General features: G+C 38.0%; 1 protein-coding gene across 1 annotated transcript in view; it reads left to right on the forward strand.

Moving 5' to 3' along the window:
• Positions 1-18,830, forward strand: part of LOC128700723 (pentatricopeptide repeat-containing protein 2, mitochondrial) — a 32,968-nt gene that overhangs the window by 11,264 nt on the left and 2,874 nt on the right. The window contains exons 4-7 of the mRNA XM_053794075.2: positions 386-580; positions 4,576-4,764; positions 9,817-9,939; positions 11,746-11,853. Of these exons, the coding sequence (XP_053650050.1) occupies positions 386-580; positions 4,576-4,764; positions 9,817-9,939; positions 11,746-11,853 (615 nt within the window). The remainder of the gene's footprint in view (positions 1-385; positions 581-4,575; positions 4,765-9,816; positions 9,940-11,745; positions 11,854-18,830) is intronic.

The following is an 18,830-nucleotide window of genomic DNA, read 5'->3' on the forward strand; positions in this document are numbered from 1 at the left end:
AAGTAATGGTAAACAAAGTTAAATGGACAGATTAATACAGCTACAATGGGCCTGGAACACATCTGTAACATAAAGTAAGATAAAAAATTATTTGATGTGTATATATGGACAGCAAGCAACAATAAATAGACTTGCTGATAAGGCAGTCAACAGGAAAACCTACAAAGGAATGTTAAGCAAGTGTTACATTTGATGCAGACTTTGTTCATCTGCTATTAAAATTAAAATCAAGTAACTACATATTGGGAGGTTAGCTTGAGCTGAATCTTAGTGAACCATACTGTTTATTTGTGTGCTTGGTATTAGACTCTTCATGGAGTTCTGTGAGTTGAATTGGTGCTTACAGTAAATTCTTTTCCATAAATTGTATAAACATTTTTTTCAGGCATTAAAGACCAAGGAGTTGGATGGGTTTTTTGATCAGATGATATCATACCACATAGCAATGGACTTGTTATATAAAAGTGAGAAATACGAAGATGTATTGGATGTGTTTGAACTAGTGCAAGAAAAACGAATTGCTGGAGTAAAATACCCCAAGAATTGCTTCACCATTGCTGTAGCCACTTTCTACAAATTGGTAAGTATATATAAAAGGTATTAAAAGCCATTAATGGAGGTTATCGAAAGTTTTAATACAAGTTACATTCATAGTCATGAATGTTTTTCTACATTCATTGGAAGTAAAAATAAATAAAATATTGTTATACATGTATTTTATAAATTTTTTATATTATTATATATTTTTATATTTTTCCCTTATTTGTATTTATTTTTATTTGTTTGTTTATTTGATATAAAATACATATATACATACATTGTTGTGGTACGTAGTACTAATATGGAACCTGCACCAAAATGCACAGCATGCTAGCGGCTTTCTATTGTGTTGAACAATATTTTATTACACGTAAATTACAAAAAGTTTGTTCGAGAAAGCAAGTTAAGAAACTGGAAAATGTGCAGAGGTGTGCAACAAAGCTTGTTCCTGAGGTAAGGGGCATGAGCTACTAGAATAGGCTAATGGAATTGGACATAATGGCATCGGGGGACAGAAGAACAAGGGGGCATGTTATTAAATAAATGAACAAAAAGGCACAGTACCATGACTGGAACGATACACAAATAACCCGCACATAGAAGAGAGGAGCTTACGACAATATTTCGGTCTGACTTGGACCATTTACAAAGTCACACCAATAACAACAATAATACTCGGGAATTGATAAGATGGACAGGAATAAACTGTTTGAGAAGTGAGAAATGCAACTTGAAAACATCTTTGAAAGTTGAAGGCACCAATGAGCCACAGGGATTTTAGGAAGTATTTCTTCAGTCTCAGAGTAGGCAGGAAGAGGAATGATCACTGGTGGAGGTAGGCTCCATACATAGTTTTAAGAGCAGGTACAAGAGGGTCCACGAGGCTAAGAGGGAGTGAATCTGAAAAATAGCAAGTTAAGAGGCAGGAACAGGATCTAACAATTGACCCCTGCAACTGCAAACAGGTGAGTATAATGCAGTGAATCATTGATTTCATTTGATGACAACCAATTTGCTACTGATTAATTCAAGTACTGTATGCTGATTTTAAATCTAAAATCAGAATTAAGCAAATAGGTAAGGAATTTTAGCCACAGAACACATTTGCAAGAATTGAACAGCATGCACTTGCATCAGTTGTGTAGTGTGCTTGATATTTTAATTATGCTTTAAAAATAATTACTTTTTTGAAAAAATAATTACTTATTTTTTCAAGATGCTCAAAATACCTATATATTTTGAATGCCATTGATGAGCTGGTGACAGTTGAACAGCATGCACATTCATTATTTTTGCAACATACTTGATTTTTTAATAAGCTGTACTTGAAAAAAAAAATACACTTTTCTGTAACAATTAATTCTGACGTACTGAGTAAATTATGACTCAAATTTCAGGTTAGCATACGAGTTAATAAAAGATGTATTTACACACCTCAGCAGCAGACATGTTCTTTTTTTTTTTTCAACCATACCAACTGAACACATCATTTTTTTTATGGTCCCCTTTTGTTTCATATTGCATTTTAACATTATCTATTTAGGTAGTGTATTAAACAAGACTACCAGAGAGTATTAAGTACCAAATGACCAATCACCAGATAATCTATAATCTTTTCTTTCAACAAACTGGCCGTATCCCACCAAGGCAGGGTGGCCCAAAAAGAAAAAGAAAAGTTTCTCTCTAAATTTAGTAATTTATACAGGAGACAGGGCTCAACATGGCCGACACGGCAGGTTGTGTAGCGGGCTAGCTGCGGGATTTTCAAGGATAGCTCCTGGTCAAAGAGGCTGACCAGGTCCCTACTTAACAGAACTCAGTGTGAATGCTTGGAGAAGATACCAGAGCAGCGAACGGACATCCCAGTGCATCGTTTCAGCGTAAATAGTTGAAGTGTTGTGCAGTTTCAGAGGATTTGGTGTTGTTGAGTCAGGACCAGTCAGCGCCTCCCCCCCTCTCCGCTGGGGGGAGGGGGAGGGCGTATGTAGTAAACAGTGACCCTTTCATAACGCCTCAACACCTGCGCGTCTCCCCCGCCTCACCCACCCAACTCCCAGCGCCACCCCATCAGTAGAGGGTACTTCTCCCCTAACCCACGATGTCAGCGATGGCACTGCAGGGAGTGCCGGGCTCACAGGAACTTCCACTACAGGGACAGCATCGTGGAGTTCGACCGCGAGGCAGCTGTCAGGTGTGCCACAGGCAGTGTGTACTCAGTTCCTCAAGCTTCAACATCCGTGCACACGAGGGCCTGGGATCTTCAATCAACTTGGCGTCCACCAGGACGCTGACATGTCCCTAGGGGAGCTCTTCATCGGGCTGCTAACGGAGTCACTGGCTTCTTGGACCTCTTGGGGAGGGTCGATGGTGCTCGTGCAAGCAGCAGATCCCAGGGCAACTTGCTGCTGTTTGCAATGGCTGTCTACCGAGGAGAGACAGGCACCTAGCAACATCTGTTGTTGGGGCAATGGATGAATTCCCTGCTATGTTTGTTTACTGCTCATTACTCTGTAATTTGTCTATGATTGTAATCATGTGATAACGTGTTTATCATTCATTACCTTTGAAACTTGTCATGATTGTGACCAGCTCTACCTGGAGCTCATTACCTTTGTAAATTCTCATGATTAATGTGTTTATGATTCATTACCTTTGCAATTATTCATGAGTGTGACCAGCTCTACCTGGAGCTCATTACCTTTGTAACTTGGTCATGATTATGACCAGATCTAGTTCATTACCTTTGTAACTTGCTCAGCTATCAAAACTTTGGAGTCCAGTCCCTGGACCAATTATGTACCTCTGTAATCTTTTGACTACCGCCCACAGGATGGGTATGGGGTGCATAATAAACATATTAAACTAACTAACTAACCCCTTGCTACTGGCATTTTAGTCGCCTCTTACAACATGCATAACTTATGGAGGAATAATTCTGTTCCACTTCCCTATGGAGATAAGACGAAATAAACAAGAACAAGAACTAGTAAGAAAATAGAAGAAAACCCAGAGGGGTGTGTGTATATATATATATGCTTGTACATGTATGTGTAGTGTGACCTAAGTGCAAGTAGAAGTAGCAAGACGTACCTGAAACCTTGCATGTTTATGAGACAGAAAAATGGACACCAGCAATCCTACCATCATGTAAAACAATTACACGCTTCCGTTTTACACTCACTTGGCAGGACGGTGGTACCTCCCTGGGCGGATGCTGTCTACCAACCTACTACCTAGAATAATCTATAATCTACTATATTAATATTAATTGATAAGGTTTTAACACTGCTCAGCTTTTATTAGTTTAATGCTATACAGGATACTCAAAAAAAAAATTCCAACTTATGGGTAATGGTTATATTATTGTAACCTATTGATTTTCCTTCTGTTTTATCCATTATTAAGTACATGAATGGTGTTTACATTACAGAATTTCATTTCTTTTTCTGTTTTTTTTTTTAAGAATACAGCAAATTTAAATCACCCTCATACACTGGATGAGCTGCAGATTAGCATTATCATACTGTAGAAAGCATATCAAAAAAGATATTAAAACATTGTATGTTCAAAAACATGCATACATTGTCATGTACACTTATGTGAAACCCTTGATGACCAACACATTCAGCAACTTTTATAATTTACTAATAAAGAGCATGTATTCTCCTTTTTTTTTTTAACAAATCGGCAGTCTCCCACCGAGGCAGGGTGACCCAAAAAGAAAGAAAATCCCCAAAAAGAAAATACTTTCATTATCATTCAATACTTTCACCTCACTCACACATAATAACTATTTTTGCAGAGGTGCCCAGAATACAACAGTTTAGAAGCATATACATATAAAGATACGCAACAGTCTGTAGTACTATAAATCAATTTAATTTTGTGTTAAATTTCTTGGAACTAGAAGTATCAATAGCATCAAAGCATGTTTCCTGAAGGTACAAACACAGCTTGACCAAAAAAGTCTTGACACATCTTTTTTTATATTGCTAAAAATTCAGTAAGAAATCATAAATAGTTTTCTCTTTACAGAATACACAAGATAGCTTGATGAAGGTGCTGAACCTGTTTGATAGTGCTGAGGAATATGGCTTATTTATCAACCGCCGCATCATCATGTTTGCAGCAGCACTCGCCCTGAAACAAAACCAGCCTCATATTGCTTTGGAACTGTTGTTGAGAGCAGATTCTGTTACTCACATTTCAATTTGCTCTATGAAAGTAAGTTTTTTTTGTTGTTTCTGTAATTGTACAGGAGGGCCCTGCTGTACAGCGCTTCGCTTTACTGCATTTTGCTAATACAACAGTTTTCAATTACAGTGGACCCCCGCCTTACGAACGCATTGCGTTACGTTAAATCCGCCATACGAAGCATTTGAAGGCAAAAATTTTGCCTCGCCTCACGATAAAAAACTCGCCTTACGTGATTCGTCTGGGACGCGTCCCACATGTGGCCTCAGCGCCAGTGTTTACAAGCCAGCCAGTGCAGTCGCATCTACGCATAAATTCGGTACATTTCACATTATCCCAGTATTTTTAGTGCTTGTAACTGCAAAATAAGTCACCATGGATCCCAAGAAAGCTTCTAGTGCCATCCCTGTGGTAAAAAGGGCGAGAATTAGTATGAAATTGAAAAAAGAGTTTAAGGAAATGTGTGCAAAGTGGGCTGACCTGCAAACCTTTATGGGTGAAAATCACCCTGACACAGCTACTGCAAGCCATGTTGGCAACCTATACAATGACAATGTTATGGCCCATTTTAGGAAAGTCTTAAAGGAACGGGAGGTACAGAGCTCTATGGACAGATTTGTTGTGCGACAGAGGCCCAGTGACTCTCAAGCTGGTCCTAGTGGCATTAAAAGAAGAAGGGAAGTAACCCTGGAAAAGGACTTGCTACCTCAAGTCCTAATGGAAGGGAATTCCCCTTCTAACCAATAACTTCCACACTCTCTCCTCCTCCCATCCCATCAATCATCACCAGGTCTTCAATAAAGGTAAGTGTCATGTATTCTATTCTTAGTAGAGTAGTAATTGTGCATGTCTTCTTCAGTTTGTGTGTATTAAAACTAATATTTCATGTGGTAAAAAAAAAAAAATTTTCATACTTTGGGGTGTCAGGAACGAATTAATTTGATTTCCATTATTTCTTATGGGGAAAATTAATTCGGCTAACGATAATTTCGGCTTACGATGAGCTCTCGGGTATGGATTAATATCGTAAGGCGGGGGTCCACTGTATACACAATATCTTCATTTATTAGATTTCCTACAATATATTCACCACTTACTATAAGCTAAGGATGAAAATATTTTAAGGGAGGGCCCTGCTCCACAGCACTTCGCTTTACGGCATTTTGCTAATACATGTGTACAACAGTTTTCAATTATACACAATATCTTCATTTATTCTAGGTACGTAGTAGGTTGGTAGACAGCAACTGCCCAGGGAGGTACTACCGTCCTGCCAAGGAAGTGTAAAACGAAAGCCTGTAATTGTTTTACATGATGGTAGGATTGCTGGTGTCCTTTTTTCTGTCTCATAAACATGCAAGATTTCAGGTACGTCTTGCTACTTCTACTTACATTTAGGTCACACTACACATACATGTACAAGCATATATATACACACACACCCCTCTGGGTTTTCTGCTATTTTCTTTCTAGTTCTTGTTCTTGTTTATTTCCTCTTATCTCCATGGGGAAGTGGAACAGAATTCTTCCTCCGTAAGCCATGCATGTTGTGAGAGGCGACTAAAATGCCGGGAGCAAGGGGCTAGTAACCCTTTCTCCCATATAAATTACTAAATTTGAAAAGAGAAACTTTCGTTTTTCTTTTCTTTTTGGGCCACCCTGCCTCAGTGGGATATGGCCGGTTTGTTGAAAAAAAAAAAATCTTCATTTATTGGATTTCCTACAATATATTCACCACTTACTATAAGCTAAGGATGAAAATATTTTAAGGGAAGTAATGTGTGTACTGTACATGATAGTATAAACTCGTTATCAGGCTTTTATATGCATTTGAAAGTGAAAAAGGGCTATGATTCACTTTACAGCAGTAGCCTGGAACCTAAACTGATGTATAAGCAGGGCCCTGCTATATCTGTACTTCGTGGATTTTGACTGTATATTTAATGCTTCCCCATCCTAAGGGGTCATCATGTGACAGAGTTCTTTGTCAGGAGATACTTTCCTGTTTCCTGACATATCAAACCCCATCTAAATATGGTGTATAATCAAGACTTTTTTTTTCCCCTCTTAAACTTTTCAATTATAAGTGTCTACTTCTTTTGCTGTGAAGTACTGTACCCCTATATTTTCCTCTTGTACAATATACCTCTGAAGCAAACCATCAGGCATTTGCTCAACATATCTAAACCACAATGGATTATTTCTTTATTCCCACTCTGCAGTCCCACACTTTGCATCTTCAGCCATTTCTACAAACTCATATTTTGCATACATATGCCATTCCACTTATTTTCCCCATATGTATTTCTTAGTTCATTTTAACCCTTTGACTGTCGCGGCCGTATATATACGTTTGTGAGGTACCGTGTTTGACGTATATATACTCATAAATTCTAGCGGCTTCAAATCAGGCAGGAGAAAGCTAGTAGGCCCACATGTGAGAGAATGGGTCTGTGTGGTCAGTGTGCACCACATAAAAAAAATCCTGGAGCACGCAGTGCATAATGAGAAAAAAAAAACTCCGACCGTTTTTTTTAATTAAAATGCCGACTTTGTGGTCTATTTTCGTATAGTATTTGTGGTTGTATTCTCGTTTTCATGGTCTCATTTGATAGAATGGAAACTATATTATAGAAATGGAGGTGATTTTGATTAATTTTACTATAAAAAGAACCTGGAAATGGAGCACAAAGTACAGGAAATGTTTGATTTTTGCCGATGTTCAAAAGTAAACAAATGATGTCATTGTCCAATAAATGTCCAAATAGCCATTCTACATACGCAGTCATGAATGGGTTGATGTAATTTTTACAATTATTACAGTATTGCAGTAGTCTGCATAACAGTAAATCTTCTATTTTTTGTTTGAATAAAATTTCAAAATAAAAAGCAAGAGTAATATCACAGGGACCTGGAGACATGACTGATGAACAAAGAAAATCTTATTTTAGAGCCAGGAATGTCTGCATTGTTCATTCTGGACCTTATTTTGAAATTGTCGTATTTTTTAATTTTCGTGAAATTGGCCAAATTGCAAATTTCTGACCATGTTATTGGGTAGTTGAAATCGGTAAATGGGCAGTTTCTTGTGCTCAATCGATACAAAAAATAGAGTTCTGAAGAAATAGTTATGAGTTTGGTTGACTGGAATAACGGAATTAGCCGAAAATAGGGCTCAAAGTGGGCGAAATTGCCGATTTTTAAATATCGCCGAAGTCGCTAACTTCGCGAGAGCGTAATTCCGTCAGTTTTCCATCAAATTTCGTTTTTTTGGTGTCTTTACAATCGGGAAAAGATTCTCTATCATTTCATAAGAAAAAATAATTTTTTTTTTTTTTTAATATTTTGCGACACCAGGAGCAACTTCAGGATTGGGCCCTTCGACAGTCAAAGGGTTAAAAACTACTGCCTGCTATTGTTATATCTCAGTTATAAACTTTTCCACTTTATCTATATTTTTATCTATTAATATATGTCCTTGAAGAGAGGTTCCTGGAGGCAGTGAGGATGTTATGTTTGGAAGCAATGTATGTGTTGTGGGTATTATGCAGAGAATTTGGAGTGCAGACATTAGAAGATGGTGTGGTTACCAAAAATATAATTCAGAGGGCTGAAGAGGAGTTAAGGTAGTTTGGGAATTTAGAGAGGATGGAACTGAATAAGGTGACTAAGAGGGTACTGTATATAAATCTTTGGTGGGAGGAAGGAGGGGTAAGAGTCATCCTAGGAAAGGATAAAAGTAGAAGGTAAAGGAAGTTTGAATGCTAGGAACTGGAAAACCCAACAGATTTGTGTAAGCATGTTAGATCTGAGTGGAGGATAGTGGTTTTCATGATTTGATGTTCTGTTGGAGCATGAGTACGGCAACATTTATGAAGGGTTTCGAGGAAACTGGTTAGCCAGACTTGTAATACCCTCACAGGTGCCTGCACCTGTGAGGATATTACAGTTCGGATAATCGTATGACCTGTGATGTCAGCAAGCTTCTGGCAAGGCAGCAATTGATAGAGTGACAATGACTATTAATTTTTTGGAGGGGCAATTCGCTCCACCTCAATGGGAGATGGCTAGTGTTAAAAAAATAAGTGTTATTGACAGCATTTTTTTCAATTTCCTATAAATTGAAAGCTCCTGATTAGCAATTCACTGGCTCCTATGTGTGTGTGTCTTTAAATATAAAACCCTCTATTATCTGAGCTGGTACCCTGCTTTTTTGTTGCTTCTCAAAGTGTCCTGTAGTTTAGTTGATAGTATGCTCAACTCAAACATTGAGGTCCATGGTTCGATCCCTGGTACAGGTGGAAACATTGGGTGTGTTTCCTTAAGACACTTGCTGTCCCTGCTCACCTAGCAGTAAATAGGTACCTGCATGTTAGCTTACTGGTGTGGGTCACATCCTGGGGACAAAATTGATCTAATTTACCTGAAATGCTCTGCATAACCAGGGGCTTTTTATATAGCATGTCATTGATGTCAACTAGGTCTGTATAAGCTGTATCATGTACTTGTAGAAATAAATATTATTATTATGCATCCCAGTTTGACTAGTGTTTGTTGACATGTTAACCAGAGAGCCTCAGCCATTTTTGCATACATTTTAATGTAATTATGAGTAAATTGTGATGAGAATCTTAATTCTACATCTGTTTTGCTTGCTGGTGATTGTGATGAGAAATTTCATTATTAAAGGTGTTTAATTATGTCAAGTGGAGACAGTGAAGCAGGTTTTAGGAAATCCATTAATTTTCTGTATAGCAGAAAATTATGTAGATGTGTTGAAAAAAGTAGATCTTGGTGCAAGCATTTCTGCAGCTTACCAAAAAACATTATTTTATATACACAACTACTAGCAGTTGTGTTACAGAAGTGTATCAGAAAGAATAGGTATGAAGACTGTCAAATACAAGATTAGGTTTTGGGCCCACCAATTTGGATTCAATAGAGCTATGACTATACTTGTACCTATATTCATGGTTATACTGTACTTACTTCTGAAAGTTCATTTCCTAAAATACTTTTTTATCCATATGTTTCTCTTTAGATGCTTGATTTTTGATACTTTTTTAAATTGTTTTTCTGTAGGTAATTGCTTTGTGTGAGCTTGACCGGATTGAGGATGCACTTCCTCTCTTGCGCTCACTGATACAGATAGATCTTCCTGCCACCAGCAGATCATCAGGAGATTTTTACATTGTAGAAGAAGCAGTAAGTTGTGTACTAACTTTGCCACCTTACATCATTCAGTGTCTACTGAATCTTAACCTGGAATGATCTCTCTGTTTTTAATATAGTATTTTGGATTCTGAGATTAAATTATACATAAAAACCAAGCCCTAAACCTACAAGGGTCATACAACCTGAGATTAAATGATTATTATAATCATGGGAGAGCGCTGAACCTGTAGGATTATACAGTGCATGTGGGGGGGGGATGGAAGGTATTGGAACCAGAGCACAGATCCAATTCCATAGATCAAGAGCCCCTCACCACCATCAGGGAACCTGCCTTGAGGGGTTAGATTAAATGAAATGAGGCTTTGAAAAATATGTTTTGCATTTTAGATATATAGAGGTAGTAATAATGCATGATTATAATTCAGTAGTATCCCCTTAACAGAGCTTTATTTTGATCCAATTTATTGGACTTCTCCTCCTCCTTGGATCAAACCAAACTGCCTTCTTGGGCTATATGCTATGGTTGTAGTGCTTCCTCCTCAATATATGATAATGCAGTAGTATATAATCAGAATAACAATACAATAGACAAATTAAGAGGGTGAATTAAGATATATGAAGATAGAGATGAAGGGAAAAAAAGAAATTCATTATTTAACCCCTTCAGGGTCCAAGAATTTTCAAAAAAAAAAATTTGTTATTTTTTCTTATGAAATGGTAGAGAATGTTTTTGTGAAGGTAATAAAACAAAAAGTACGAAATTTGATGGAAAATTGACGAAATTATGCTCTCGCGAATTTTGATGTGTCAGCGATATTTACGAATCGGCGATTTTGCCGACTTTGACTCCCATTTTAGGCCAATTACATTATTCCAGTCAACCAAATTCTTAGCTATTTCACTAGTATTACTTCTATTCTATCGATTGAGCACAAGAAATCGCCAAGTCAACTGTTTCAACTACAAATTAAAGTGATCGGAAATTGTTAATTTGGCCAATTTAACACAAAGTTCAAAATATTCCAATTTCAAAATAAGGTCCAGAATAAACAATGTAGGTATTCCTGGAACTAAACTAACATTTCCTCTGTTCATTAGTTACGTTTTGAGGCTTTACAAATAAATTCCATTTTGATTTTTTATTCACATAATGAATTTTTATTCACACCAAAAAATAGAAGATTTACTGTTATGCAATACTGTAATAATGGTATAAATATCATCACCATATTTGTGAATGCATATTAGACCCACCAGCTGGCATGTATTAGACGTGTGAGGTCGTTTGTTTACTCTTGAATATCGGCAAAAATTTAACATTTCTGCTACTTTGAGCTCAGTTTCAAGCCATTTCCAGTGCAAAACCAATCAAAATCATCTCTATTTCTGTAATATGTCTTCCATTCTATCAAATGAGACCAAGAAATCGCAAATAGAACTATAAAAAACATACGAAAAAACACTGCAAAGTCGCTGTTTTAATCGAAAAATCATGATTTCAGTTTTTTCTCTCATTATACACAGCGTGCTGCAGGATCTGTTTTATGTGGTGCACACATACCACATAGATGTATTCTCTCATATCTAGGCCCAAATGTACCACTCACAGTTTATCAGAGTGAGCTGAGCTCATGACGTAGATCTACGGTTTGGACCCTGAACGTAAAGCCGTAGATCTACGGGACGGACCCTCAAAGGGTTAAGGTATTTTACTGTGTTTATGCTGTTTGACCCTTGTGGGTTTAGCACTTAGTTATAATTATAATTATTGTGTACATTACTTAACCAAAGCTTTTCATTTTAAATTATAATTTTCACTTACACTTGCATTTCCAGGTGTTGACAGCAGAAACTGCTTCACAGAAAACTGGGAAAAAAGAATTAATTGCAGAGTTTGAACACATTAAGAAAAGTCTTCTGGAAAACAACAGTATTTCTGATAAGGTAAGATCTATTCTGCAGTTACACAGTAACAAGACCATATTGTTGTAAATTTTTTTTTTTTTTTTCAACAAGTCAGCCGTCTCCCACCGAGGCAGGGTGACCCAAAAAAGAAAGAAAATCCCCAAAAAGAAAATACTTTCATCATCATTCAACACTTTCACCACACTCACACATTATCACTGTTTTTGCAGAGGTGCTCAGAATACAACAGTTTAGAAGCATACACATATAAAGATACACAACATATCCCTCGAAAACTGCCAATATCCCAAACCCCTCCTTTAACCCTTTGAGGGTCGACAGGCCCTCTCCGAAACTCGTTCTCAGGGTCGGCCAAATTTAAAAAAAAAAAAAATTATTTTCTCTTATGAAAAGATAGAGAATCTTTTCCCGATCATAAGGACACCAAAAGTTTGAAATTTGATGGAAAACTTACGGAATTATGCTCTCGCAAAGTTAGCGGTCTTGGCGATGTTTACGCATCGGCGATTTTGCCCACTTTGAGCCCCATTTTAGGCCAATTCCACTGTACTAGTCGACAAAAAACATGAATATTTCGCTAGAACTCCATTTTTTTTATCGAATGGGTGCAAGAAACCACCCATTTATGAAATTCAACTATCCAGTACAGTGGTCAGAATTTAGCAATTTTGCCAATTTCACACAAATTTCAAAAGATGCCAATTTCCGAATAGGGTCCAGAATAAACAAGAAAGACATTCCTGGCACTAAAATGACATTTCCTCTGGTCATTACTCACGTCTCAAGGCCCCTCTTATATTCTTTTGCTTTCCACTTTGAATTTTTATTCTCACAAAAAATATAAGATTTACTGTTATGCAGACTACTGCATTAGTGTAAAAAATGGTATAAATATTATTGGTGCACTTGTGAAAGAATATTAGACTCACCAGTTGACGTGTATTGCACGCTTGGCACGATTTGTTTACTTTTGAAATTTGGTAAAAATCGAACATTTCTGCTACTTTGAGCTCAATTTCAAGGTACCTTTCATTGTAAAACCAGTCAAAATCATCTCAATTTCTGTAACATGTCTTCCATTCTATAAAATGAGACCAAGAAAACTAGAATACAACAATAAATACCATACGAAAATACAGTGCCAAGTCGCTGTTTTATTCCAAAAAAAGGGTCAAAGTTTTCTTTTTCTCATTATGCACTGTGTGCTGCAGGATTTTTTTTAGACTGTGCACACTGACCACATAGACCCATTCTTTCATATGAAGGCCTACCAGCTTTCTCCCACTAGATTTGAGGGCGCTAGAATTTAGGCGTACTAGTACGTCAAAAACCCTGGGTCGTAAGCCGTACTAGTACGTCCGAAACCCTCAAAGGGTTAAAGTGCAGGCATTGTACTTCCCATTTCCAGGACTCAAGACCGACTATATGAAAATAACCGGTTTCCCTGAATCCCTTCACTAAATATTACCCTGCTCACACTCCAACAGATCGTCAGGTCCCAAGTACCATTTGTCTCCATTCACTCCTATCTAACACGCTCATGCATGCTTGCTGGAAGTCCAAGCCCCTTGCCCACAAAACCTCCTTTACCCCCTCTCTCCAACCCTTTCGAGGACGACCCCTACCCCGCCTTCCTTCCCCTATAGATTTATGTGCTTTCCATGTCATTCTACTTTGATCCATTCTCTCTAAATGACCAAAGCACCTCAACAACCCCTCTTCTGCTCTCTGACTAATACTTTTATTAACCTTTTCCTAATTTCCACACTCTGAATTTTCTGCATAATATTTACACCACACATTGCCCTTAAACAGGACATCTCCACTGCCTCCAACCGTCTCCTCGCTGCTGCATTTACCACCCAAGCTTCACACCCATATAAGAGTGTTGGTACTACTATACTTTCATACATTCCCTTCTTTGCCTCCATAGATAACGTTTTTTGACTCCACATATACCTCAACGCACCACTCACCTTTTTTTCCCTCATCAATTCTATGATTAACCTCATCCTTCATAAATCCATCCGCCGACACGTCAACTCCCAAGTATCTGAAAACATTCACTTCTTCCATACTCCTCCTCCCCAATTTGATATCCAATTTTTCTTTATCTAAATCATTAGATACCCTCATCACCTTACTCTTTTCTATGTTCACTTTCAACTTTCTACCTTTACACACATTCCCAAACTCATCCACTAACCTTTGCAATTTTTCTTTAGAATCTCCCATAAGCACAGTATCATCAGCAAAAAGTAACTGTGTCAATTCCCATTTTGAATTTGATTCCCCAAAATTTAATCCCACCCCTCTCCCAAACACCCTAGCATTTACTTCCTTTACAACCCCATCTATAAATATATTAAACAACCATGGTGACATTACACATCCCTGTCTAAGACCTACTTTTACCGGGAAGTAGTCTCCCTCTCTTCTACACGCCCTAACCTGAGCCTCACTATCCTCATAAAAACTCTTTACAGCATTTAATAACTTACCACCTATTCCATATACTTGCAACATCTGCCACATTGCTCCTCTATCCACTCTATCATATGCCTTTTCTAAATCCATAAATGCAATAAAAACTTCCCTACCTTTATCTAAATACTGTTCACATATATGCTTCACCCAGGGAGGTACTACCGTCCTGCCAAGTGAGTGTAAAACAAAAGCCTGTAATTGTTGTACATGATGGTAGGATTGCTGGTGTCTTTTGTCTGTCTCATAAATATGCAAGATTACAGGTATGTCTTGCTACTTCTACTTACACTTAGGTCACACTACACATACATGTACATGTTTATTTATACACACTCATCTGAGTTTTCTTTGATTTTATCTTAATAATTCTTGGTCTTATTACTTTTCCTTTTATATCCATGGGGAAGTGGAATAAGAATCTTTCCTCCGTAAGCCATGCGTGTTGTAAAAGTCAACTAAAATGCCGGGAACAATGGGCTAGTAACCCCTTTTCCTGTAAAGATTACTAAAAAGAATAAGAAGAAGAAAATTGTCAAAGTGGGAAGTCTGAATGTGCGTGGATGTTGTGCAAATGATAAGAAAGAGATGATTGTGGATGTTATGAATGAGAAGAAACTGGATGTCCTGGCTTTAAGTGAAACAAAGCTGAAGGGGTTGGGAGAGTTTCAATGGAGAGGAATAAATGGGATTAGGTCAGGGGTTTCAAATAGAGTTAGAGCTAAAGAAGGAGTAGCAATAATGTTGAAGGATAAGCTATGGCAGGAAAAGAGGGACTACAAATGCATAAATTCAAGGATTATGTGGAGTAAAATAAAGATTGGATGTGAAAAGTGGGTTATAGTAAGCGTATATGCACCTGGAGAAGAGAGAAGTGTAGAGGAGAGAGAGAGATTCTGGGAAATGTTGAGTGAATGCATGGGGAGTTTTGAATCAAGTGTGAGAGTAATGGTGGTTGGGGATTTCAATGCTAAAGTGGGTAAAAATGTTATGGAGGGAGTAGTAGGTAAATTTGGGGTGCCAGGGGTAAATGTAAATGGGGAGCCTTTAATTGAGCTATGTGTAGAAAGAAATTTGGTAATAAGTAATACATATTTTATGAAAAAGAGGATAAATAAATATACAAGGTATGATGTAGCACGTAATGAAAGTAGTTTGTTAGATTATGTATTGGTGGATAAAAGGTTGATGGGTAGGCTCCAGGATGTACATGTTTATAGAGGGGCAACTGATATATCAGATCATTATTTAGTTGTAGCTACAGTTAGAGTAAGAGGTAGATGGGAAAAGAGGAAGGTGGCAACAACAAGTAAGAGGGAGGTGAAAGTGTATAAACTAAGGGAGGAGGAAGTTCGGGCGAGATATAAGCGACTATTGGCAGAAAGGTGGGCTAGTGCAAAGATGAGTAGTGGGGGGGTTGAAGAGGGTTGGAATAGTTTTAAAAATGCAGTATTAGAATGTGGGGCAGAAGTTTGTGGTTATAGGAGGGTGGGGGCAGGAGGAAAGAGGAGTGATTGGTGGAATGATGAAGTAAAGGGTGTGATAAAAGAGAAAAAGGTAGCTTACGAGAGGTTTTTACAAAGCAGAAGTGTTATAAGAAGAGCAGAGTATATGGAGAGTAAAAGAAAGGTGAACAGAGTGGTGAGAGAGTGCAAAAGGAGAGCAGATGAAAGAGTGGGAGAGGCACTGTCAAGAAATTTTAATGAAAATAAGAAAAAATTTTGGAGTTAAACAAGTTAAGAAAGCCTAGGGAAAGTATGGATTTGTCCGTTAAAAACAGAGTAGGGGAGTTAGTAGATGGGGAGAGGGAGGTATTAGGTAGATGGCGAGAATATTTTGAGGAACTTTTAAATGTTGAGGAAGAAAGGGAGGCGGTAATTTCATGCACTGGCCAGGGAGGTATACCATCTTTTAGGAGTGAAGAAGAGCAGAATGTAAGTGTGGTGGAGGTACGTGAGGCATTACGTAGAATGAAAGGGGGTAAAGCAGCTGGAGCTGATGGGATCATGACAGAAATGTTAAAAGCAGGGGGGGATATAGTGTTGGAGTTGTTGGTACTTTTGTTTAATAAATGTATGAAAGAGGGGAAGGTACCTAGGGATTGGCAGAGAGCATGTATAGTCCCTTTATATAAAGGGAAAGGGGACAAAAGAGATTGTAAAAATTATAGAGGAATAAGTTTATTGATTATACCAGGAAAAGTATACGGTAGAGTTATAATTGAAAGAATTAGAGGTAAGACAGAATGTAGAATTGCGGATGAGCAAGGAGGCTTCAGAGTGGGTAGGGGATGTGTAGATCAAGTGTTTACATTGAAGCATTTATGTGAACAGTATTTAGATAAAGGTAGGGAAGTTTTTATTGCATTTATGGATTTAGAAAAGGCATATGATAGAGTGGATAGAGGAGCAATGTGGCAGATGTTGCAAGTTTATGGAATAGGTGGTAAGTTACTAAATGCTGTAAAGAGCTTTTATGAGGATAGTGAGGCTCAGGTTAGGGTGTGTAGAAGAGAGGGAGAATATTTCCCGGTAAAAGTAGGTCTTAGACAGGGATGTGTAATGTCACCATGGTTGTTTAATATATTTATAGATGGGGTTGTAAAAGAAGTAAATGCTAGGGTGTTCGGGAGAGGGGTGGGATTAAATTATGGGGAATCAAATTCAAAATGGGAATTGACACAGTTACTTTTTGCTGATGATACTGTGCTTATGGGAGATTCTAAAGAAAAATTGCAAAGGTTAGTGGATGAGTTTGAGAATGTGTGTAAAGGTAGAAAGTTGAAAGTGAACATAGAAAAGAGTAAGGTGATGAGGGTATCAAATGATTTAGATAAAGAAAAATTGGATATCAAATTGGGGAGGAGGAGTATGGAAGAAGTGAATGTTTTCAGATACTTGGGAGTTGACGTGTCGGCGGATGGATTTATGAAGGATGAGGTTAATCATAGAATTGATGAGGGAAAAAAGGTGAGTGGTGCGTTGAGGTATATGTGAAGTCAAAAAACGTTATCTATGGAGGCAAAGAAGGGAATGTATGAAAGTATAGTAGTACCAACACTCTTATATGGATGTGAAGCTTGGGTGGTAAATGCAGCAGTGAGGAGACGGTTGGAGGCAGTGGAGATGTCCTGTCTAAGGGCAATGTGTGGTGTAAATATTATGCAGAAAATTCGGAGTGTGGAAATTAGGAGAAGGTGTGAGTTAATAAAAGCATTAGTCAGAGGGCAGAAGAGGGGTTGTTGAGGTGGTTTGGTCATTTAGAGAGAATGGATCAAAGTAGAATGACATGGAAAGCATATAAATCTATAGGGGAAGGAAAGAGGGGTAGGGGTCGTCCTCGAAAGGGTTGGAAAGAGGGGGTAAAGGAGGTTTTGTGGGCGAGGGGCTTGGACTTCCAGCAAGCGTGCATGAGCGTGTTAGATAGGAGTGAATGGAGATGAATGATACTTGGGACCTGACGATCTGTTGGAGTGTGAGCAGGGTAATATTTAGTGAAGGGATTCAGGGAAACCAGTTATTTTCTTATAGTCAGACTTGAGTCATGGAAATGGGAAGTACAGTGCCTGCACTTTAAAGGAGGGGTTTGGGATATTGGCAGTTTGGAGGGATATGTTGTGTATCTTTATACGTATATGCTTCTAAACTGTTGTATTCTGAGCACCTCTGCAAAAGCAGTGATAATGTGTGAGTGTGGTGAAAGTGTTGAATGATGATGAAAGTATTTTCTTTTTGGGGATTTTCTTTCTTTTTTGGGTCACCCTGCCTCGGTGGGAGACGACCAACTTGTTGAAAAAAAAAAAAAAAAATATATGCTTCAATGTAAACACTTGATCTACACATCCCCTACCCACTCTGAAACCTCCTTGCTCATTCGCAATCCTACATTCTGTCTTACCTCTAATTCTTTCAATTATAACCCTACCGTACACTTTTCCTGGTATACTCAGTAAACTTATTCCTCTATAATTTTTACAGTCTCTTTTGTCCCCTTTCCCTTTATATAAAGGGACTATACATGCTCTCCGCAAATCCCTAGGTACCTTCCCCTCTTTCATACATTTATTAAACAAAAGTACCAACCACTCCAACACTATATCCCCCCCTGCTTTTAACATTTCTGTCATGATCCCATCAGTTCCAGCTGCTTTACCCCCTTTCATTCTACGTAATGCCTCACGTACCTCCCCCACACTTACATTCTGCTCTTCTTCACTCCTAAAAGATGGTATACCTCCCTGACCAGTGCATGAAATTACTGCCTCTCTTTCTTCCTTAACATTTAAAAGTTCCTCAAAATATTCTCGCCATCTACCTAATACCTCCATCTCCCCATCTACTAACTCCCCTACTCTGTTTTTAACTAACAAATCCATACTTTCCCTAGGCTTTCTTAACTTGTTTAACTCACTCCAAAATTTTTTCTTATTTTCATTAAAATTTCTTGACAGTGCCTCTCTCACTCTATCATCTGCTCTCCTTTTGCACTCTCTCACCACTCTCTTTACCTTT

This window comes from Cherax quadricarinatus, chromosome 56 (assembly GCF_038502225.1).
Source record: "Cherax quadricarinatus isolate ZL_2023a chromosome 56, ASM3850222v1, whole genome shotgun sequence".
In the NCBI taxonomy this organism is placed as follows: domain Eukaryota; kingdom Metazoa; phylum Arthropoda; class Malacostraca; order Decapoda; family Parastacidae; genus Cherax; species Cherax quadricarinatus.